The 25,317-nt window shown below is 36.0% G+C and overlaps 1 protein-coding gene across 1 annotated transcript in view; it reads right to left on the bottom strand.

Annotated features, from left to right (window-relative positions):
- Lama2 (laminin subunit alpha 2) overlaps positions 1-25,317 on the bottom strand; it is a 556,565-nt gene that overhangs the window by 197,945 nt on the left and 333,303 nt on the right. Inside the window, exons 18-20 of the mRNA XM_042696100.1 lie at positions 23,245-23,372; positions 14,174-14,260; positions 1,937-2,148 (exon numbers count right to left, since the gene is read on the bottom strand). Coding sequence (XP_042552034.1) covers positions 1,937-2,148; positions 14,174-14,260; positions 23,245-23,372 — 427 coding nt within the window. The remainder of the gene's footprint in view (positions 1-1,936; positions 2,149-14,173; positions 14,261-23,244; positions 23,373-25,317) is intronic.

The raw sequence follows: 25,317 nt of genomic DNA, 5'->3' as shown, positions 1-25,317 counted from the left end.
ACTGAGAAGACTCTGAATTCACACTTCATTATCACAAATAAGGAAAACAATAATAGAATTTAAAAAATAAACATGTGGAAAAGTATGATAACTTAATATTTGTAAGTTTAAACATTAAAACTGTGTTCTTGGGGCATCTGTAGTTTACTGAAGTAAACTAGTAGAATAGTATCGTCATCTTTATGGAAGACAGAGGAAGAACATTAAATGATGAACTGGCCTTAGAACTGGTGACTCATTGCTTCTCACAACTCTAAAAGGTAATACTATCAAATGACCAACCACATGTATGTATCACTATGCTTCAAGACACACTGGATCCTCGTTATGTATTAAATTCTCTAGTCTACACACACACTCACTCACACACACACACAAACACACAACCAAAAAAACCCTCATGCCCACCATTATCCATGGGAAAACAGTCTCAGCAAGGTCAGATATCTTGTTCAGTGAAGTCACAAATTTAGAAAGCATAGATCCCACATAATTTGTCTGCTTATAAAAACATACTAAGTTTCCTATGGTTCTTCACAAAAGTGGAATTCCACAGCATTTAAACTCATTCTAAGCCTGATGGAAATTTTGCTTTCAAGCTAGGAGCTATGATTTCACTTGTAACCCAGCTACTTGGGAGAACTGTGGTTTTAAGGAAAGCCTGGGAAAAATGTCAGTGGGATTCCCCTCTCAATCAGTAAGCCAGCCCTACTGGTCCTCTTCCAGTTGAATACCTCCAGCCTGGCTTTTTTGTGCCAGTCTTGAAGTAAGGTCCTGGGTGCTAGGATTTTGTGCTCAAAGCTAGAGCATTACTACTTGAGCAACAGCTTCGTTTCTGACTTTTTTTAGTGGTTAGCTAGAGATAAGATTCTTACAGACTTTCCTGCCTAGGCTAACTTTGAGCTGTGATCCTCAGGTCTCAGCTGGTGAGTCACCAGCACCTGGTCCAGCTCTGCTTTTTGATGACTATTTTGGAATGGAGTCTCATAGTCTTTTCTGCTCAGGCTGTGTTTGAACTGAGATACTCAAGATTTTAGCCTCTTGAATAGCTAAGATTATAGGCTGACCCATAGGTTTTCAGCTTTTCTTCTTACAACTCAAATTTAGCAGTAGTGAATTGCTGGTCCCATAACTTGCTCTTCCCTAAGGTTATAACAACCAATGAAGCTATTAATGTCACATGATGCACTGGAGTGCTAACTTGGGCTTGTATTCCATTCCATTTTCTATTATGGAGTCATCTTTGCATAATAGTATTAACACTATTAGAAAGCATTTATAAATGCTCTGCAACACTGAATAATAGCAAAGGAAACAAAGATAAGGGCAGGAATGTCCTGTCCTAAATGGAGGAACCTCTATAGAGTAGCTGAATTCTGGGAAGAAAATACAAAGCTAACATTGTATAGTTTTAAGATGAAGCTGTTTACTTAACAATTATAATACCTATGTGTGAAAATATTGGCAGAGTTTTATGTTAATAGACTTAAATATGAAATATCAGACTCTCTAAAACATAACCATTTAATGCTTACCGATGGGCACTATTGAAATAAAATAGACAGATAAACGTATTTCAAGCAAGTGATTAGAATTGAAGTGCCAAAAGAGAATTTCAGGCAATTTTCAAGAATTAATTTCCACATTCTCTTTTCCTGCTATGAACACATATTCATTTCAAATCTCCATATTACATGCAAACAGACATATGTTTGCCATCGAGAAACACATCCGCAATGCAGCCATTTGCAAAGGATTTACTCTGTTTGTACAAAGGAATACTTTGGAATATGCAGACCCTGTGTCTAGGCTGTACATCTGTCATCCGTGCATTAGAGATAATTTCCTTGTGTCCAATCCCCACTCAAGAACTCATCAACTACTCTGAGGTATAATACATCAATTCTGTCAGTAGCATCAATAGTTCAAGACTTACGCTGACAGTTCCTTGCATCAACTGCGTCTCCAAAATATCCATCAGCACAGAGCTCACAGTACCGGCCTGTTGTACCTGGCTTACATATCAGACAGGAGCCAGACAAGCTGTCACAGCTGCCAGGGACCGAGAAGTCAAGGTTGTCATTGCATTGGCATGGTTGACATGATCCTCCAGGTACAGAAGGTTGTCCAAAATAGCCTTCCGCACATCTACAGTGAAAAATTCCATCAGTCAGTACTTCAGTATTCCTAGGCAATGTTTCTATATTCCAGTCATCTTAGGAGATGACTTTTCCTTTTAAGTATTCCTTGTCTTAAACACAAAGTGATTTAAAATAACTGTTTTGCTATTACTACAGTGTAGATACAAGATGAAATCTTGCCAGCCCTACTGGTAATTAGATTTCAGTCAGACCAAAAAAAGAAAAAAGATCATGTCACTGGCACTGAAGATGAGACCAAAGCATAATAAGAAATCTGCTGCTGGCACTCTGGAGGAAGCCGAGTCAAGTCGCAAAGGCTTTGTAGTACAACACATTTTATGACTTCATTCCAATTGGCTGTTTTCTGTGCAAATATGTAAGATTCACATTTCTTTGTTGTTCTTACAGCAGGCGCATATTATAAAAAAAACAGGCTCACAAAGAATTTCAGTAGAGAGTGTTCAGAATCTATTTAATAGAAACTGTGACTTAGAGTGTTATATTGTTATTTGGGTGAGGGCTCTGGGTGTCTCTGAATTAATAATACGTTTGCCTATATTTGCATGTAGATGCAGACACAGGTTTCCAATAAAGACTCTTTACTGGAGGAATTTACATGAATATGCCTGCCTACTATAGTCACATGACATAAAAGATGGTGAATTGTACTAGCAGATTCAGGTCTTAAAAATAATCTATTCTCTCAGATGATACGGCAAAACATTTTCATTTTTTATAAGGCATGGCAGAGAAGAACACTTGTAAAATTTTGAAATTATCATGATTTAAATGTTTCTAAATGCTGCTTAATCACTCAAATCCTAATAGGTGGCACCTATTTGAATTCTGTTCTGTCATCTCTTTCATCTGTATTTTCTCGTACTTCACATTAAGCCACTCTTGCCAAAGCAGGCATGAGAAAAGACACATGATGTCAATGATCAGGCTAGGTCTGTCATCTTCATCTATGCCATCGCATCAAAAGTCTTTGCAGCAAGGATTAACACTGAGTTGAAACAAAAACTGTGCAGAAGATGTTTCCTCTCATAGTAGAAGCTAGATCTAAGTTATAAATATATATGAAAGATATGTAGGGATTCATCTATATCTACTTATCTATCTACCTACCTACCTACCTATACATATATTTACAGAAACAGACTAAAGCATGGTATACTCAGGGGAGAATTCTAATGGTATAAATCCTCTGAACAGCTAATTAATAGCTTAACAAATAAGTACAGGGAAGCTAAAACTATTTAGTTGGGGAAGGGGAAGAAGGAACAAGTACAGTCATTACAGTCAATCTTCAATTGGAAAAATGGCACCATGTAATTTGAGGGTGTGTATGGGACTAGAAGAAATAGAGAAGAATTATGGAAGGATGGCACTGATCAAGATGCATACTATTCATGATCTGACTTGTTAAATTGAAACCCCTTTGCACACTACTTAAAAAAATAATACAGGAAAATAAAATTACCTTCATTGCACACTACTATTATACCCACTGACACATATGGAGTTCATTTTTTAGGGTGAAGCTCCATTTGAGACAGAAATGCCAGAATGTCATACTGAAGATACATTAATAATATAATTGCAGGACAAAGTCACTAACTTGGTATAGTCACTTTAGGGAATTTTAATAGGCATCATAATAATCTTATAGGTTTAATGTATCAGCATATCCTATTTAATCCACAAACTGGTTTATAAAATGATAAAAGTTATATAAACATCGCTTAAAAGAATACTTCCACTCACAAATATAATTACTTATTCATCCATGATTATGAAATATATCCCCACACAACCCTTTTAGGAGTGTTATTTTACATCATAAAAGTATGATTTTAGGGCCAGGCATTGTGGTACACACCTGTAATACCAAGCTACCTGGTAGACAAGCTAGGAAAATCAAGGAAGTGTGAAGCCAGCTTGGGCAAAGTGAGTGCCTTTATGAAAAACAAACTAGAAGTTTAAGGACTGGGAATATGGCTCAGGTGGTGTAACACTTGCCAGGAAGAGTGCGACCCTGAGTTCAAACCACACTACAGCCAAAGTAAGAGGAACTTTCTGAAGTTTAACCCAATTCTTTTTGCTGTATTGAATATTCAGAACTTATGAAGACATCCACATCACATTTCATTTTTTTTTTTACCACTAAGAGAGTGACTTTTCTCCACTTAGAACAAGAATGTATAATGATCATTATCGCAGCCAACAAAACCTATTATTTTCAGCTCACTTTCCTCAAAATGATTTGTACTCTCAGGAGAGGTGGCATTATAAAACAAGGTCTGGGAATTTTTCTTAACACAGATGACAATTAATAAGTCCAAAATTCTTTTACAATTAAAAAAAAAACACCTTGATCCACAAAGAAAATAACTATAATTACACAGACTAACTAAAGAAGCATCTGTCTTTTATTTTTATTGCAGAATAGGTAAGGATATCTTGTGAATATGCATGATAGAAAATTCCTATCACTTTATTGTAAGGAGGATATTTCTACAACATATTTACAGTTTATTTCTGCTGTACAAATGTGTGTGAGAGAAAGAGAGAGGGGGAGAGAGCGAGAGCAAGAGAGCAAGAGAGAGAGAGCGAGAAAGAGAAACAGAGAGCTTATACATAGAACAGCATTCAGAAAGCCCTGTAAAAAAGTTACCTTGGAGTTGGGGGCAGGTGAATCATGCCTGTAATCCTACATACTCAGAAAGCTAAGATGTGAAAATTGTGGTTCAAAGTGATCACAGGAAAGAAGTCTGTGAGATTCTCATTAACCAGCAAAAATCCAGAACTGGAGGTGTGACTCAAGTGGTAGAGCATCAGAAAAAAAGCCAAGAGACACTGCCCAGCCCCTGTGTTCAAGCTCCAGTGTCAGCACAGTAATAAAATGTTTCTTGTAAATTGTTGCTAAAATAAAAATAAAAAATAAAATTATTTAATCAGGGCACTCCATGAATGAGAAGACTCTAGATAACAAAGGAGAAACCGTATTCAGAAGAGGACAGTATATCAGAAAAGTCTGGAAACAGAAAGTCAACACAACAACAACAATAACCAAAAGTAAGAAGGAGTTTGTAGCTCCAGCCCTGACTCCCTTGGTGCAGGAAGCCAGACAGCAGACAGCAGCATGAGCTGTGAGATCAATGATGCCTCCTTTAATTTTTAAATCCCGTGTGGGATTTTCTGTGAGAGAGACTTCCCTAGTGACAGACCAGCATTGGACTGGCAGACTTTCACTCCCTGTATCTTGGGGAGCTCTGTTTGCAACTGAGGTACTTTGGTGTCCTGAAAACAAAGAGCTATGACAGTTCAGGGACATCTGGACAAAGAATCTGTGAGGGGGATGGCAAAATGCTGGTACACAGGGACAGGCTTTGACATGGGTAAGCTGAGAAGTGAATAGAAGCTCAGGAAGTCAGATGCACAATGGTTTCTAGTCATGCCTCATCCTAGGAAGAACAGTTCAGTTTCATTGTCTGAAAATCATTTCATCAATGAAGTACTGAGCCCTGGGCTGGCAGAGTGCTCAGGTTTTAGGAGCTACTGAGTAGCTGTGCGGTTGAAAGCCTGGCAAGGTTTTATGGTTTTCATTTCTAAGAGTATTTTATTTTATTGTGAACTAGCATATGTTACAGGCAAAGTTTGAGCGAGAACTACCATGGGAACTTGAAAAGCAAGGAATAATCACAGCCATCGTGTCCTAGGATGCAGGGACTAGGTGAGAGAAAATTAGATGCTCTTGGAGAGGGGCTGGCATTGATGTGCGTGAACTGAATGAATAGAAATTTAGGAAATGAGAGGTGCAGTGGTGCCTAGCTCTGCCTATAAGCAGCGAGAACTATAATTGCCTAAGGACTATTTCAATAACAAAGTTACAAGTCCTCAGCTGCCTGTGTACTCAGGTTCCATGAGATTCTGGCTGGTTTCACTGGTCAGCAAGAAGGCAGAATTTGAGATTATATTACCCTGAAGATGTGAAACAAAAGGAGAAATCATAGCTGAGGAAATCTTTGGACACAGTGTTTAGGGGTAAGACAATCAAGAGAGGGTTTGTGCAGAGGAAAGAATACTAGCATGAGGAAGCTCAGAAATTAAAGCAATGCGGGGAGCATGTTGGTAGATCGCTCTGCCCTCCCAGGCTAGAGAAACTCACAGTGCCTGAGAATCCTAACAGAACTACCACCACCAAACTTGTGGCTGGAAGAGTGTTCAGAATTCAAGAGCTATCTACACCGGTTATGGGATTTGTTGTCAGGCAGGGCTGAAATTTTGGAACCCAAGACCTGGGGCTTATATAATATTCCCTAGCCTTCTCTCCTCACAGGGTTAACAAATTATGAGGAAGGTTCTGAAATATATGAAACCAGCAGGCAGAATACCTGACCCTCTCAACTACCAGTGGTGTAAGACTTAGAGGTTTGATTTTAATTTTTCCCTACTCTCAGGCATATTTAAAGGATGCAAGTGTGTTTCCACAGAGAACACTGACAAGAAAGCCTGTGAAGCAAATGGGAACCTGCTTGGCTGGAAAAAAAAAAAACAAGCACTGTGAGGTCAGCAGTGAATTTTAGGAAACAAAGAGAGGAAGATCTAAACTGGAAATAGCACAGAAATAGACAAGAGTCTTGATCAGCCTCAACCCCAACCTACAGATGATGTCAAACCAAAACACAAATGATTTAAGCTAGTTTTCCTCTATATGAGTAGTGATGTAGATCAGATTGCTGACCTGAGTATGAATGCAATAGGTTATGACCCCCATTCCAGCAGTGTCAAAGTACACGCAAGTCTCCACCATCCATGCTTGGCTGAACACTTTGACTACAAGGCTATAGAGGAATAAAATCTCCAGCCAATGGTCTGCCCTCAGATCTAAATGCAGAAACACAAGAAATATGAAAGAGCGAGGCACATGACACTTTCAAAGATGGATAGTGAAGAGGAAGAAAGCCAAGACAAAGGACTCAGAAGCGTGATTATAAAAATGATCAATGAAATGAAAGAGGTCATATATTAAAAAGCTGAATGAAGTCAAAGAAGACGCAAATACCTGAATGAAGTAAGGGAGACCATGTAAAATATGAAAGAGACATTCAATAAAGATTCACAAAGTCTGAAAATATCAAAGTAAAATTCTGGAAATAAAAGACTTAATAAATCAAATAAAAAGTATGCATAAAGTTTGTCTAGTAGACTAGACCTAATTGGAGACATAATATCAGGGCTCAAAGAGACAGTAGCTGTATTAGAACGATAAGGTAAAGAAAAAGAAAACAAAGAAATGTGAATGAAACATGCAAGACCTCCAGGAGACTATTAAAAAAGCAAATTTATGAATCATGGGTTTAGAAGAGAAAGAAGAGGTACAAGCAAATGGATACAACATATATTTAATGAGATAGGAGAACTTTTTCCCAAATCTTTGGAGAAAGAGTCAGCTATTCAGTGACAGGATACTTTAAAGACATCCAGCAGAGAAAACAAAAAGAACTACTCCAAGACATATTATATCTAAAATACTAAATCTAAAGAAAAAGGGAAGAATATTGAAAGCTAAAAGAGAGGAGCATGAAGTCACATAATGACAAACTACCAGAATAACAGCAGACTTCTCAGCAGAAAGTCTAAACTGGACAGTTTGGAAAGATATACTTCAAGACCTGAAAGAATTTAACTGCCAACCTAGATTACTGCATCCAGAAAATCTATTCTTTTAAATTGAAGGAGAAATAAAATCCATCCATGATAAGCAAAAAAACTATAGGACTTCACAACCACTCATCTCTCTCACTGTATGAGATACACATAGTAGAGGAAGATAAATATTACTAGGAAAATATCGGTAAAAACAGATAAAATGAAAAGGAAACAAAAACTACAAAAGAATCAAACCATAAAAAACACAAAATTACAGTTATTACTACACATTTTTCCATAGTAACTAAATATTAATGGTCTACAGTCTCCATTCAAAAGACACAGACTGCCATATTGGATTAACGAACAGGACCCACCATTTGTGGCTTAAAGGAAATATATCTCAGTGACAAAGACAAATACAGGCTTGAAATGAAAGAATATAAAATATTTCCAAGCAAACAGAGGCTAAAAGTAAGCTGAAGTAGCTATAATCATATTTTACAAAGTAATATTTACAACAAAAGTAGTCAGAAAAGTCAAAGGAAAGGATTGACCCATCAAGAAGACATAATAAATTGCAAATATGTCTGCAGTGAATAATGGCAAACCAAATTTCACTTAAAAAAATCACTGCTGGACATAAAAGTACAAATAAACCACAACATAAGAGTAGCAGGTTAATGTCTAACTGTTATAAATAGGTCATCAAACAACAAAAAGAAACTGTTGAAGTTCTGAAGCAATGATTTTATAGATAAAATAGAATTAACAGATATCTACCAAATGGTCTCCCTAACCACAATAGGATATACACTTTTCTTGGGAGCCCATGGGACTTTCTCCAAAATTAATCAATTTTAGAATATAGAAAATGTCTTATGAAGTAAGAAAGAGCCACCTGTATTTATTGGATAATTGAATAAAACTAGAAGTCAACAGAAAAATAAATAAACAAATAGAAAGTATTTGAAAACATAGGGATAGAATGATGAATGGTGACTAATGACTGTTGAACAACAAATGAGACATCAAAGAAATAAGTCAGGAAGTAGAACAAAATTCCTAGAATCAAATGAGCATAAATCAAGACTATTTAGAAACATTAGGACACAGTCAAGGCAATGCTAAGAGCAAAGTTTACATTTATAATCATGTACATAAATAGATATCTCACCTAATAATTTAAAATTCTTTAAAAAAAGAACAAAAATCTCAAATCATAGATTGAAAAAGAAAGAGCCAATAAAACTTAGTGAAATTGAGATTTAAAAAATATTTTATAGAATCAATGCAAAGAAAGATTATTCTTTGAAAAAATAAACAAAAATGACAAACCTTTCACCACACTAAAGAAAAGAAGGCAAATTTAAATTAGAAATAAGAAATGGTATAACAACTAATATTAATAAAATTCAGATATTATGAGGGAATATTTGAAAACTTGCATTCAAATACACTAAAAAATCTAGAAGGAATGGACAAATTTCCAGATTTATTTGACAGGTCTAAATTGACCCAAGAGTATATTTATCACTTACACAGACTTAAAATGTGCAACCAGAACGTGAAATAAACATGCTACTCTTTGGTTAAAAAAAAAATGTGCAACAAGATTTAAGTAGTAATGAAGTCTCCCTACAAAGAAGATTCCATGACTAGATGAACCCACTAATAAATTCTACTAGACCTTTAAAGAACAACAAAGATACTTCTCAAAAGAACAAAAAAGATACTTCTCAAACTAATTCATAAAATAGAAAAGCAAAAAAAAAAAAAAACCCAAAACAACACATTCATTCTATAACCCAGAATTATCCTGATACCCAAACTGAATAAAGATACAACAACAACAACAACAACAAAAGAAAATAATACACCATTTTAAATGAAAATAGAGCAAAAAACTCAATAAAATAATAGTAAACTGAATTCAATAATGCACTTAAAAAGTCATACACATGATCAAAGTGGTTTCATTCTGGAATGCAAGGATGGCTCAAAAAACACAAATAAATAAATATATTACAGCACTAGATGGGGAAAAACAGAAATCATTCCTATAAAGTCAGGAACAATACAATGTGTCCATTCTTTCACTCTTATTCTATATAGTGCTGGAATTCTTAGCTAGCAAAACAAAACAAAGAAAAATTAAAGGAACATAATATATAGAGAGATAAAATCCTATACATATCAGATCATAAAGATTCCACAATTCTTGGACCTAATCAACACTTTTGAAAAAGCAGTAAGAAAGATACAAAGTTACCATATAATAATCAGCAGCTTTTTTAAATAACAAAATGCAGGCACAAAAAGAAATGGAGAAAATATTTCATTCACAATAATCTAAAAAGGATTTTGAGGAATAAACTTAATGAAGGACATAAAAAAACTTACAATGTCAACTATAAAATATTAAAGAAAGGGGCTGGGAAGGTGGCTCAATGGTAGAGCGCTTGCCTTGCATGCATGAGGCCCTGGGTTTGATTCCTCAGTACCACATAGGCAGAAAAAGCTGGAAGTGATGCTGTGACTCAAGTGGTAGTGCGCTAGCCTTGAGCTGAAGAGCTGAGGGACAGTGCCCAGGCCCAGAGTTCAGGCCCCAGGACTGACAAAAAAAAATTAAATGAAGTGAAGAAGATATCAGTAGCTAACCTATATTATCAATAGCCTCAACATAGCATTCCTCAAAAATCCCAATTACTGTCTTTAATAGGAAAGCAAATCCAAATATACATATGGAGACATATATGATCCTGAATAAACAAAGAAATTCTGAGCAAAAAGAGCAGTTCTGAAGGTATCACAATGCATCACTTTAAACTATCCTATAAGGCATGTAACAAAAACAGCAAGGTACTAACAAAAACATTGACAAATAGATTAGTGGATTAAAAGTCCCATAAATAAATCCACACAACTACAGCTATCTTATTTTTGAAAAAGGAACCAAACATTCAATGAAGAAAAGACAGCCTCTTACAGTATGTTTGAAAAACTGGATATCTGCATGTGGGATGAAGTTAGATCCATTTCCCTTTCTCTTTACTAATAATCCATTAAAAGTAGATCAAACTCCTAAATGTAAGACCCAAAACATTAGGAAATATCTGTATATGTGCAGCAACTTGCTGAAATAGGACTCCAAAACCAAAGCCCAGAAAATAAGAACAAGATTGAACAAACAGGATAACATCAAATAAAAATCTTCTCTCCATCAAAAGAAACAATTGCTAGAATCAAGAAACACAGATTGAAAGAAAGTCTTTGTAACCTACTCATATGACAATGGATTACTATGCAGAAATGAGCTAAAAAAAGTTAAACAAAAACAGAACAAATAATTCCGATAGACAAATGTATAATAGGATTGGAAAGTTTCAGAAGATAAATTACAAATTGCTAATAAATAAAAATTATTTTACCATTTAAGTATATGTCAATGAAAGGAAAAATCAACACATTTGAGAGACACCTGTTTACCCATGTATATAGCATATAACAGCCAAGATATAGAATCAGTCTAGATTCCCAGTTTGAGTGAGTAAAGAAACTATGGTGCACGCTTGTGTGTAAGTGTGTGTGTGTGTGTGTGTGTGTGTGTTCATACAGCTCCACAGATGGAAAATGGAACCTCAAAATAGAGATGATACTAAGATAAATAATATAAAGTTATAATTCTTGTCCATCTAAGCTGTAGTCTGAGATATGTTCGTGCTTGATAATGAGAGCAGAAGATCTAAGACCACATTTATAAGAAATGAGGAGCTGAGCAAATTGATCAGCTTTCTTGACTATGCACGGTAGGACAGAGAACTTCTAACACACTAATAGATACCTCCCTAACTTACTTCAACACAGAAGTCTGTGCTCCAGGAGCAGCATCAGTTAGGAAAACACCATTATGGTTTTTTTGTTTGTTTGTTTTGTTTTGTTTTGGGGTTTGGTCGTGGAGCCTGAACTCTGGGCCTGGGCGCTGTCCTTCAGCTCTTTAGCTCAAGGCTAGCGCTCTACCACTTGAGCCACAGCGCCACTTCCGGCTTTTTTCTTTGTTTTGCTTATGTGGTGCTGAGGAATCGAACCCAGGGCCTCATGCATGCAAGGCAAGCGCTCTACCACTGAGCCACCTTCCCAGCCCCATGGTTTTTAAATGTTGATTTTATGCAGATGATGTTCATAGAGCAATCACACACATTTTGTTTTTTTTGGTCGGTCGTGGGGCTTGAACTCTGGGCTTGGATGCTGTCCCTGCGCTCTTCAGCTCAAGGCGAGCACTCTACCACTTGAGCCATAGTGCCACTTTCTGGTTTTCTAGTGGTTTATTGGAGATAAGAGTCTCACGGACTTTCCTGCCTGGATTGGCTTTGAACCATGATCCTCAGATCTCAGCCTCCTGAGTAGCTAGGATTACAGGCGTGAGCCCAGCTTCACATAAATTTTTTACATGACAGTTTCAATGACTAGGTTTTCACGGCATCTAGTAGCTCATTCTTAACCCTGGCCTTCATTCCCACCCCTTCTCTGCTTGAATAGGCACATCTCAAAAGTGTTGCTCTTAATATTTCTGATCCATATAATTGTTTGGGTTCATAGACGTACACTAAAATCATACATCCTAAGCATTCCTGGAAAACCCTAATCCAAATTCTGGCTAGACAAAGATAACATCCCATTAAGTATATAATATTGAAGACTAATTTTGGTTGAGATGAGATCTGCCATTTGCTATACTGTGTGTGTGCCTCATGTCATATTGTGTGTGTGTGTGTGTGTGTGTGTGTGTGTGTGATGAATACAGATAGACTTAAGACAGGAGATCATGCTTTCTGTCTGGTTTGTTTTCCCTTGGTGATTTTACTATTCAATTAGAAATCTCTCAAGAGTACATCCAACCATTCTCACCTGCAATAAAGAAAGCTGTGAGCTGGTTGAGGGCAAGGATGTATAATGCATTTGTTTGTCTCCAATAACTCACCCTGTAGCTAGCACATTGCACTTGCTAAACAGATATTTATTAAATAGAATGTAGCGTTTTCAATCATATAGGGTTCAGCAACTATTGTCTAAAATGTACAGAAAGGATCACACATTGAGCAAAGCAATATAAATACATCAGAGATAATGCTCACCTACAGAAGCAGATATAATGGCCTTTATGACAGAGCAACTGTCATGTTCCAGTTACTAAAAAGTGTTGCCTGTCATGATCTGGGAAATATAAAGCATTGGATGTAAATCTGTCTTGGCAATGATATGTGCTCCTATTTAGTAATATGCTCATGTCTTCCTTTATATAAAAAAATACACAATTAAAGTTTCTGACTTTCTGGCTGGTAAATAAATTCTCCGTATTTCAGTTCTTCATTTACAGAAACCCCATATTTAGAAATAGTACTCACTACTATTAGAATCTGGCACTGGTGCTTTGTCCCTGAAATGCTCCTGGTAGCCAAACTGTCTCTGGATGATTGGCTAGTGCTTCATTGGCATTAAGCACTTTGGTTGAAATGGACAATGGCTTCTAAAAAGGTAAGAAAGATAGGCTGAAATGGCCCTGCCCTAGGTGAGATGTGGTGTGTGTGTGGGGGGTGAAAGCAGGTCATTTCTCTTGCCCTTTCCCTCCTCTTCCCCCAGAAGGGTAGCTGAGAGGAGCATTTCAGGGCTCAACCAGATGACAGTTCTTCCTTTGGTCAACAATATCAGTAAGAAAGTTTGTACCATATTTATATGAATATATAGAAGAAGCATTTCTTCAAAAAGAGTTGGAAGGAAATGTAATTATGCAAATTATATAAAATAATATCCATAGCTCCACTGTGAAGCTGTCCAAAACATTCAAAGGAAATTGAAATATGGATAGAGGAGTAATTAGAAGAGAATATAAATCATGGTAACAAATCACATTTTGTTTCTCTTTTCAAATATATTTAAAGTAAATTATAGACTACTTGCTGAACTGTGAACTATGAATTTAAGACACATTTTCAGGACAAAAAGCTAATTATGAGAAATAGATGGTGCCGTTGGTAGACAGGAATATAAATCTTAAAGGGATGTCTTTCTACTCCAGCAATACTTTTTAGAACGACTGTAGGTTAATTCTTAACCTTTAAGATTAAAACATTAATCAGACATTCTCTACATGAATGAAGATTTATGAAGCAATTTCTATAAGATAAATAAACTATAAAAATAAAATGCATTCATTTGACAAGTGTGATAAGAAACTTTACTTCACCTCATGAATGTGGCAGCTTTTGTGGGGGGTAGGGGCGGCGGGGAGGGAACACAGCAAAGGTGAGATACTGGTTGTGGTTTTATAACTCCCAAGGTACAACTCATCTGGGCAAGGTTGTGTAGAACGTGCTTACCTTTCACAGCGTGATCCTGCGTACCCCACAGGGCATTGATCACACATCAATCCAAGATTCCGGTCCAAATGGCACGTTGGGCTAAAGCTGTGTGGATTTTGTTGGGGATAAAAAGGGACAAGAAATCAGCACACAGACAAAGTCATTAACAGTTTATTTTCATTTCTCTTTTTCTCCTACTGCTGTGACCAAAGGGTACAGGCTGGTCATGCTCACTTCCTACATAGAGAGTAGGGTCTGGCTAGTGGAGAATGAGATGAAATGGTTGCTTCTATAGATGCATGGAAAGCAGGCCCCTTCTGACAAGTTATTAACTGACTTTTGACTGTTCTGTGTTTGTGATTATCTGTAACAAGAGGAAGCTGTTTTCTGGGGAGTCTCTAGGCCTAGCAAAACCAGATACATTCTTTCTCTCTGGTGTTTTACCCTGAAGTTTGAAGCAGCCGAGAGGAATCTTAGAGATTGTAGAAAACTCATTATATAGAGATGATGATAGCATGATTCCCACAACATGCCACTGTGGTATGTGTGTGTGTGTATGAGTGTGTGTAATGTTACATATGTGTAATAGCAAACATGTCATTAACATGGATGATTCCAAGAGGAAAGTTCTTAGAACAGATCAAGTGTGCATAGTCTACCTAAACTTATAAACAACCTCACCATTGTATACTTCCTGGAATGTTTCAAAAACTTACCTTGCTCTTAACATGACTCTAATTAGGGTCTGAAGTAACAGGCAGACACCAAAGAAAAAACCAAGACAGTAGCCATGTGCCAGTATTAGCTTTCAACTACCTGCTCTACCTTTGCCTAGTAGAGACATCTCTCATGCAACACTTAACCCCATGCTTGATACCCTATAATATAGCTAGCTGTTGGCTCTCAAGAGAGCCCTTGATCATCTTGAAGTGTGTGGGTTCTGTTGCTTGATCATTAAAAAAATTTTTACTGATACATAAAAATGCAAGTTGTACAAATAAATGGCCAGTACGTAATGTTTTATAGTATACATTGCATGCTTCACAGTGCACATTGTATGTATACATAGTTGTATTTATCTCCTCAAACTTACTAATTCTTTATAGTGAAAGCTTTCAAAATCATTTTTTCTGAAGTTCTGTGATGCACAGGACATTTTTACCTCTAGTCATTGTATGTCAGAGTAGTCAGGAGAACTTTTCTTTCCTAACTTTAACTTAGCACCCACAGCTCCCCCAGTCTACTCTTACAGCCTCTGCCAAACATCACTGTACTCTCAACTTCTACAAAATCAATGATTTCAGGTGCTATGTTGTTCTGTCATTTCAGAGGTATATGCCCTCAATTAATCTTTCTCCCAGTATGTTTTCCCTAAACAGACTTATTTTATATTATGCATGACAGGACAATTCTGTAGAGGCTAGCTTGATGGCTAAATGAATTAAAAAGAGAACAACAAATTAAACACTTCAATTCCTGACCTCCTCCTGCTCCTGATACTTGTCTGGCTTTAGAATATTTTGGCAACTGGCACACCTGGAAGAGGTCACTTCTGCATCCACTGAGGTCACATCTGAATTTGATGTGGCCACACCTTACTCCACCCATACCCTAGATAAGGCCTAGCCCAGGCCCAGACACACTCTGTCCTAGCTCTCTCTTTCCCACCTCTCTCTTCTCTTTTCTAGTTCTTTTCTATCTCTTTTCTCTCTCTTTCCCAGCTCTCTCTCTTTCCCAGCTCTCTCTCTTACCCAGCTCTCTTTCCCAGCCATGTGGAGGGCCAACATGGCCTGGTGCCAGCCAGAATGATGAACAAACCTACCCCTTACCTGAATACCACGTGTGTGGTGTTGTTCTTACTCAGCTTCCTCTTTTTAAAAACCTAACAATTGGCCACCTGCATGTGGTGTGGTATGACTGTACAATCCTTTGTGTGTGTTACAATCCCATTGGCCACCTGAGTGTGACCAGACTTGATAATGGATTTTTCCTTTAAAACCCCTAGCTTGTGGGCCATTCAGGGTTGTAGTACCAACTCCTGAGCCTGTGCTGTGGCCCTGACTGGTCAGTGTAGGAACTCTCTCAATAAAGTTGCTTTATATTAAACAAACAAACAAAAAAGAATATTTGACTTTGGTACACTTCAGATCATGGGTACTATTTTTAAATACTAAGCTTAACACATGGTAGTCATATAAGCATTTAATAATTACTGTTTTTATGGTAGTGGGACATTAAAATCGCAGTACATATCATTTCCTATCTGGAAAGTCCAGATAAGTCCCAGGGGAAAAACCTGATTTGTGATAACTTGAATTTATAATACATACAAAACAGCCCATCTTGCAAATTCTAGTTCTGTCAGAAGCATCCAGCCTGTGCTCTGAGAGAAGAGAAATTCCTTTAGGAGGAAACTTGTAGACAAAGGGGTTCACAAAGCATGGGTTTTGGGGGGAGGAATGGGTTTACACTAGCAAGAGGCTCATGTGAAAACAGAAAGAAACAGGGTTTTCTCCCATCCCTACCTGTGATTTCTTATTGTTTACAAATACTAAGGAGAGAGCAGGATTTTGACTAATTTCTACTGTGTGGGTATGTCTTCTTTAAAAATTGGCATTGTAGGGCTGGGGATGTGGCTCAGTATTAGATTGCTTGCCTCACATTCATGAAGCCCTGGGTTTGATTCCTCAGCACCACATAACAGAAAAAGCCGGAAGTGGCACTGTGGCTCACCTGGTAGAGCACTAGCCTTGAGCTAAAGAGCTGAAGGACAGCACCCAGGCCCAGAGTTCAGGCCCCATGACCAACCAAAAAAAAAAAAAAAAACCAAACAAACAAATAAAAGGCATCTAGTCATGTGCAGGTGGCTCATACCTGTAATCCTAGCTATGCAGGAGGCTGAGATCTGAGAATTGCTACTCAATGTCAGCCTTGGCAGGAAAGTCCTTGAGACTCTTATCTATAATTAACTATCACAAGACCAGAAGTGGTGTTGTAGCTCAACCTGGTAGTGCACTGGACTTGAGCAAAAGAGCTCAGGGACAGTGCCCAGGCACTGAGTTCAAGCCCCATGACTGAAGGGAAAAAAATGACATTCTATAACTCCCTTATCTGTGGACAAGGGACCCTCAGTAAGAATCCTGGAGTTTTCTACCCCTAGGGCACTACAGTGATTGAAAGAAAGACCATACAAATTGCTTTATTAACTCCTAGATCAGTTTACTGTAAGTCATGTCAAACATGCTTGACGTTTTCTGATACTTTACAAACTATTGATAAAATAGGTTTCAAATTCTTATAAATACTTATATGTCAGTTTAAACCACCAAAAATAAAGTAAAATCGGCTCACTGATGAGAAGTAACACTTTCCAGAAAAAATAAAGCAAACAATAAAAACATATTATATCTGACACACTCTACAGTTCAAAATATTTGTGCAAGTAAATTTTATCACCTTTTCACAAAATGCTTTGAGTTTGGGGGGAGTAGGTATAACTTTTCTTTCACAAGGTCATACCCTGATTTCCAAGAGAGTTTGCCATGAGATCTTAAAAACTTAAGAGTCTTAACTTGATGTTCTCTGCTTCATAAAATCACTGTCCTTCAAATCTTCTGTTGAGGGTGAGGTTGAGTTTAACCTTCGGTAATACAATTAATTGAAATGACATATTCAAGTCAAACCTCCTCAGAAAATATATCTCTATTTGTGCATTGGTTTTCTTTAAAAGGCAGAAGATGGCATTCAACAACAAAATTAAACTCTCAAGGAGCAATAAATGTGTGCAGCAAAAAATATCTACAGAATTTGCCTTGGCAAAGGTAATAACTTGACTCTGATTTTGGCCAAGAGATGAAGCTAATTGTCCTGTGACACAAATTGGAACTGTAATATCATCACTGTCTTCAAGTGATTCCAAGATTATGTCACTTAACTCTAGTTGGTTGAAACACCAACAGAGAGAACATTGTGATTCCTAGATTTTCCAGCCCATTACACTTAGGACACAAAAGCACAAAGAACACCAAGAGCTCACCACAAAGATGAGAAGGAAGGGATGCTACTCTTGCAATTAATTATAAGGATTTACATATGAATATATGTAAATATATGTATATATTTACATATGAATATAACTGTGTATATGTTCATGAACATAGTTAGCTTTACATGTGAACCTATGTGTATATGTTTATGCATGCAAATACATTAGCTTTTAAAGATTTTTAATAATTAGTATACATTAATTGCTCTGGCTGGGGGAAGTTCTTTATGACATTTCCATACAAGAACACAATGTAACCCATCAATCTCATTAGTTAACATAATTCTTCATTTCAATAGGCTTCATTATTCTAGTTTCATATATGCATCTAAGTCCTCTGACTTTTCTTCACCTCACTCTCCCCACTCTCACTCCACCACCATGGGGCCTGTTTTATTCTCCTGACATTCATTTTTCAGTATATTTAATTTTTTAGTGTAGAAATTATACTGAGGATTTTCATGTGCCTGTATATTTCATATGTGCATGTTATATGCATATTTTAATCAGAATAACCCCTCCTAAATACTCAGTTATTATTAGCTTTGTTTTGACTTAGAATTTTCTATTTTCCAACTATAAGCACTAATTTTTAAAGTAAATCCTAAAGTCAGTTCTGTAAGTGTTCAAATCTTTCACACAGGTTAATTTTAGCATTTCTGATACATATAAGGAAAAAGTATTTACAATGATAGTAGTAGATACAACTTTGAAGGAAGGACCTACATTCTGTCCAGGCTTGTGCCAAGAACATTTTCAATTTTATTTAAAAAGGATAAAAATCTATAATGAGTTCAACAACACTATTCTAGTCAAGCACATATTATCTATTCAAGCACACTTTAAGTGTTCCAGGCTTTTTGTAATTTATGTCATTTGTATCTTATTTAAACTATGTGATTCTGGAAATCAGTGACTATAAAGCATTTGAATTATTTTTACTTTTATTTGTTTGTCTAGAGTTATATTTCACTACCTAGTTATCATCTATAGCTAGAATAGATACATCACCAAGATGAAAAGGCCAAGCCAACAGTAGACACTGCAAATAGTTGATGAAGTTGATATATATGTATGATTTAAATATTATATGCTTGTCTGTGTTCATATATCATAGTAATTATACCAATCTATCTCTATCTCTCTACACATTTGATTTATTTAGCAATATTATCTAAGAAATTTAGAGCCAAATACTTGTGATATATAAGATTTATGGCCAGTAATCAACAGATAAATCACCAAGATAAAACTAGCTGAAGTCTTACACTTCAGACAAAGGTTTCAGCAACCTTTAGCTCTTTCCTCCTTCCCCCACCCCAGAATAACCTGTGAAAATTCAAATCCCATCTTCTGAGTTGTACCTGAATTTTATGTTCAATTTATACTTCAGAGTTCCGAACTCAGATTATAGTATCACTCTCAAAAATGTTTCTTTTAAAGGATAGTTCCCTTAGTTTCCCTGGATCTGTAAAAGTCTCATTGGTTTTTGATTTTTTTTTAAAGAACACCTTTAAGGCTATCAGATGTATTTCCCCCATCATAATTGTATAAATAAACTATGAAAATTCTCTAGATTGTTTTAAATTTAAATGACTGCATAATTTTAGCTATAAGGTTTATAAACAAATTAGATTATCACTGATTCTTTTTCCTGCTCATAAAATGCTATGATAAAAATGTACATCTGACATTTAAAAATCTCATCTTAATTCTATTACGAGATATAAAACTATGATTTAGTAATTTAATAATTATTTACTGTAATTAATAGCACCTTAAAATTAGATAATTTCTACTTTATGGCACTGGTAACACAGAGAATAAAACATGTTGCTCCTCTTTTATTCCTTTAAGAATCAAGATCAAGATAATTAAATAAAATTGGAATGCATTTATTTTAGGAAACACCCTTATTGGACATGGGCACCGATTCCTTTGTCACAGGTGGATGAGATTTTGTATTTGCTGCATTTCTTTTCTGCTTGGTAACAGCATAATTAGAATCTCTTTTCAGAATAGCACAACTGCAAATACAGAGGCAAGGATGCTTCATGGATGCCATTATAATCCAGGCAAACCTCTCTTCCTCGTGGCTCTTCTTCATTTGTAGTAATGTTGGCCAGACTTGAAGGAAAATCTACAATGTCTATAAAGTCAATTATACATGTATTGGGCCAGCACTGCCATGGTTCAGTGGATGACTGAACACTGACAGCACAGTGTTTGGGAAGGAGATGCATGACAACTGAATTTCCAGATGCCATCTCTGCTTTCCTAGGCAAATGTTAGCACAGCATCACAAGCTTCGTGTATAGGTAAATGGTTAAGAGAATGTCATTGGGTCACAGTGAGCGTCTTGCAATATGTGACTTAACACTTCATACATAAACCAAGCAAATTTTGTGTCATGTTGTGTCCAAAATAGGGATGAAGAGCCATTCCTGCCGAGGAATGTATTTGATGTGTTCCTTTTAGTCACTATTCCCAGTACTTTCTTGCATGCTTTCTTCCTCTTTTTGGATCCTTATCGTGGCCAAAGGATATTTAGTTTTGTGTTAATCTAAGCTCTGGAAATACTCTAGTTACTGATATACACAAAACTATTTTCCCATCTTTTAAGATCCTTGCTAATAATTTGGTAAGTAGGTAAATTAACTTATGTTAGTCTTATCACTTAAAATTCTCTCTTTTTTTTTTGTTCCTGGGGCTTGAACTCTGGGCCTTGGTGCTGTCCTGAGCTCTTCAGCTCAAGGTGAGTGCTCTACCACTTGAGCTACAGTACCACTTCTGTTTTTCTGGTGATTAATTGGAGATAAAAGTCTCACAGACTTTCCTGGCCTGGACTGGCTTTGAACCATGATCCTCAGATCTCAGCCTCCTGAGTAGCTAGGATTACAGGCATGAGCCACCCATACCTGGCTATTTGTATTTTTTTTCTTGTTTCCATTTCTTAGGGTTCATTTCTTTTTTTATTATAAAGATAGTGTACAGAGGGGCTACAGTTACATGAGTAAGGTAAAGTTGTAAAGTTCATTTTCAACATAGTGTCTTGTATGTCTCATTGTTACAATGGGTCAACCTATATGACCATATAAGATGATGCTAAGTGAAATGAACTCCAAGATATGGATACAAGAGGTGTTTTTCTTTGTTGCTGTTGTTTTTAATGTACTATATAATTTTTTGTTTCTTTTGTATGTTCTTCCCCCTATAGTATAACCCTTGTCGTCACTGTATTTGATTTTGGTGCCCTGCATCTTGTATATACAATTTTCTAGTTTGGGGAGGGGAAGGGAAATAACAAAATGAATATTGTTTTTTATTAAATAAGAAATAGAAAGAAATTGAATTCCTATTTTTCACTAATGTCTCTAGCTCTAATTAAGTTGACAATTTATGGCTGATCATGTCTGACAACTATTTTGGGTGCTTTACATATTTTTAAGTTTATTTTGTTGTAAAGATGTTGTACTGAGATGTTACAGTTACACGAGTAAGGCAATGAGTACATTTCTTGTCGAGCATTGTTACCCCTTCCCTTGTTGTTCTCCCGTTATCCCTTACCTCCTCTACCTCCCTTACTCCCCACGCCTCTGCAAGTTGTAAAGTTCATTTCTAATATACTTTCTTGTGCGTATCATTGTTGCAAAGGGTCAACTGTGTCCTTGTTTCAGCATTTTGTAATTCCCACTCTCCCCAAATTAGACAAATGTATATACAAGATGCAGGGTTCCAAAATCAAGTACAGTGACAACAGGGGATATACCACGGGGGAAGAACAAAGGAAACAAAAAAAATCACATAGTACATTAAAAACAACAACAACAAAGAAAGATCTCATGTCCATATCTTGGAGTTGATTTCGCCTCGCATCATCCTATATGGTCATATGTATGTAGCTTTTGAGCTTTTCTGCTCATCTGATAAAATTATCTTAGATGTATACTAATTATTGCAAATGAGAAAAACCATGGGACCTATATTTCCTTGGGTCTGGCTTATTTCACTTAGTATGATTTTTTTCTCAGGCTTTCAATTTCCTAACAAGTGAGACAGTGCCATTCTTTCTGATGGAAGTATAGAATTTTATTTGCATGATTTTCACAAGAGCTCTACGAAAGGAGCCAACTTACATTCTGAATGATGAATGGACCAAGATAGAGTTTACGAAGCTTGACCAGTCATCTAAAAAGATGTGGCAAATAACAAGGTCAATGTGGTAATTTGCACCTATAATCCCATTCACACATGAAGCACAGAAAAGAAAATTGCAGATTGAGGCTATTCCAGGCAAAAAGAATAAAAACGTATCTGAAAAAAATAAAGCTCTAGCTGAGCATGGATCAAGTGGTAGAGAGCATCCCTTTCAAATGTAGAGCTCTAAGTCTAAACTCCAATACCACAGAATAAAATAATAAATGAAACAATAGAATCAGAATATAATTAAGATAAAATGAATAATAATAAATTTTTAGAATAGCCTGCCTTTGGGAATATTAAGTGGCTTAAATAGAGTATTCTCTTAAAAAGTATATTTTTTCCTTTTTCTTTTTTTTTTAAAAACCTGTTCCCACAGATTATTGTACTTGATGAATAACCAGGGGAAAAAATAAGTAGAAATTGTAGAATTTGTATATTAAACCTCTTCAAAATATATGGTTAATCTACTCATACAGTTAAGATATAGTATTTGCTATTAAATTAATTTAATAAGGCAGACATATATAACATGGAATATCAAATAAATGGTTGAACTCTGATAGTTCAGGAGTAGTATATGTAGGTGTGCATAGAATGTGTGTTCCTTAGAATTAATTTAGAAATTCTACAATAGTATGTCTCTTAAATATGAAAACAGCCAAATCTTGAGCTAAAGTTTTTTTAAGTCCTTCAAAACAAATAGTCATTAAATACAGAATTTTACATTAAAAAAACTCTTAGTTCCTTCCTGAAAAATTCCTGCATATATTTATACATGCAAAGTGACAGGGTACATCTGATATCAACAGTGTACTTGTAGAACTGCAAATGTGTTACTCACTTATTGGATGAAATGATCAGTGGACAGGCACAGGGCTGACAGTCTTCAGAGGATCCCTGAGTAGGATCACCATAAAAACCAGGAAGACACTGATTGCAGTAAGGGCCACCTGTGTGATCCTTGCAGTTCTGAAGAGGAAATGTACATTAGAGTTTATTATTTTCCTCTCAAGTTGCAACATGTGGCCCCCAATAGATCTACAAAATCATTATTCTGCTTCTCATCAGGAAATGTAAATTTTCCACACTAAATTATTGATGACAGCAAAGAAACAGCATTGAAAGTTACCATCTACCGTATAAATTACATGTTTCAATACATGCAAAATAAATGACTGAAATTTGTTAGGAATTTTTAATATAAAAGTTTCACATTGTGTGTGTGTGTGTGTGTGTGTGTGTGTGTGTGTAGAGTTATAAAGACCTAATGACATATGTTTAATGGGAATTGTAGCTGATACTAGGTAAAAATCAATTGTGTGACTTTGAAACTGCTGATTTAATGAGAACTGTGGGCTAATCATACAAACCCCCTTGGACTGAGCTCCCTTACTCAGCCATTGATTCAGAACTTAGTGGACTCAGATGATTGGGACAAAGAGTTCCTGTGTTCTGTCAGTGAGTAACTTGTTTTACTCATAATTAAATATTGAGAAAATTGAAAGAATTTAAGCATATAGCAATATGTAATGAAACCACATGACACAACGATTTTCTTTCAACATCTTGAAAAGAAAAACAAGACTATGTTTTCCCACCAATTTTACCTTTTGATACCATTTCTTTTTCAAGTAAAAAACCACATGTTTATAACAAAATCAAATAATTTATATTGTTTTTTCATGCTAATTAAAATACCTTCCTCAGCTAAGGCTCTGTTGATAGAACTCATCAAGACAGGTGTAAAGATAAGCAATCCAGTCAACCAAACACTAGAACTGTCTCTAAAACTTCCAAAAGTAAAATTTATAAATTTTTATCATGTTCAGACATCACAGAGACATAATTTCAGTTGCCAATGATACAATAAGTGATATATAATTCCTATTAAAATCATACGGTATGTATATGTTATTACTGAAATGTTAGTTTAATAAGCATATGCCAATTACAAATTTTCTTCCATGCTGAAAAGACTTCATCAGACTTCAGGGGTATGTAGCTTTTACTTTTTATGATGTATAACCTAATGTATGAATAAAACAGCTAAAATATAAATTAAACAGAGTAAAAATCTATTAACCTGGGTGACCATTCAGATAGTCATATTAAGTTAATAAAAGTTCTGAACTATCATTTACTTCAATATGTTTTAAAATGAGCTGACAGTTTTGAATTTATTTAGAGTCCTTGAGAGTTCAGATTTTTTAAATCTAAAATATAATCCAAACAGGTAACTCTGGCCTTCCCATTTGCATTCTGTGAAATGAAGTCAAGTTGGTAATTTATAAAGTTTTCAAGCACTGAAACACTATGCCACCTTCAGCAAATTAAACCAAGTCGTATTTCCATAATAACTGTTGATACTTGAAAGCAGGTTTGTCTTTAAAATACTTAAAACTCATTCTCAGAATTATTTAGTACAAGTTTCTTTTAGAATTATTTAGTACAAGTTTCTTTTTTACTTTTTTAACATAATATAACAGTTAACTTCACTATTATATGTTATCTGAGGCCAGGCCCTGGCAGCTGATGCCTGTAATCCCAGCTAGTCAGAAGACTTAGATAAGAGGATCATGAGTGAAGCCATCCAGGACAGGCAAGTCTGTGAGACTTTCATCCCCAATGGATCAGCAGAAAGCCAGAGGTAAAAGTGTGGCTCAGAGGGTAGAAGCCCAGCTTTGAGCACAATGTCCTATGTTCAAGCTCTTGGATAACCACAAAAAACTATCTTAATAATAGAGCCTATATAGGATCCCAAAATATGAGCCAATTTAAAGGATACTTTTTTCCTTTTGACTGGATCTTCATATCACTTCTTTATTTTTCCAAGTTTAGCTAGGCTGTATCATTACCAAATAATTGTTTGTACAAAGGAGTTACAACTCCATAAGCCAAGTTATAAGTACAATGC

This window comes from Dipodomys spectabilis, unplaced genomic scaffold, assembly GCF_019054845.1.
Source record: "Dipodomys spectabilis isolate Male_0828 unplaced genomic scaffold, ASM1905484v1 ptg000001l, whole genome shotgun sequence".
Taxonomy (NCBI): Eukaryota; Metazoa; Chordata; class Mammalia; order Rodentia; family Heteromyidae; genus Dipodomys; species Dipodomys spectabilis.
Note: the sequence above shows the minus strand (reverse complement) of the source record. Positions and strands in the feature narration are given on the sequence as shown.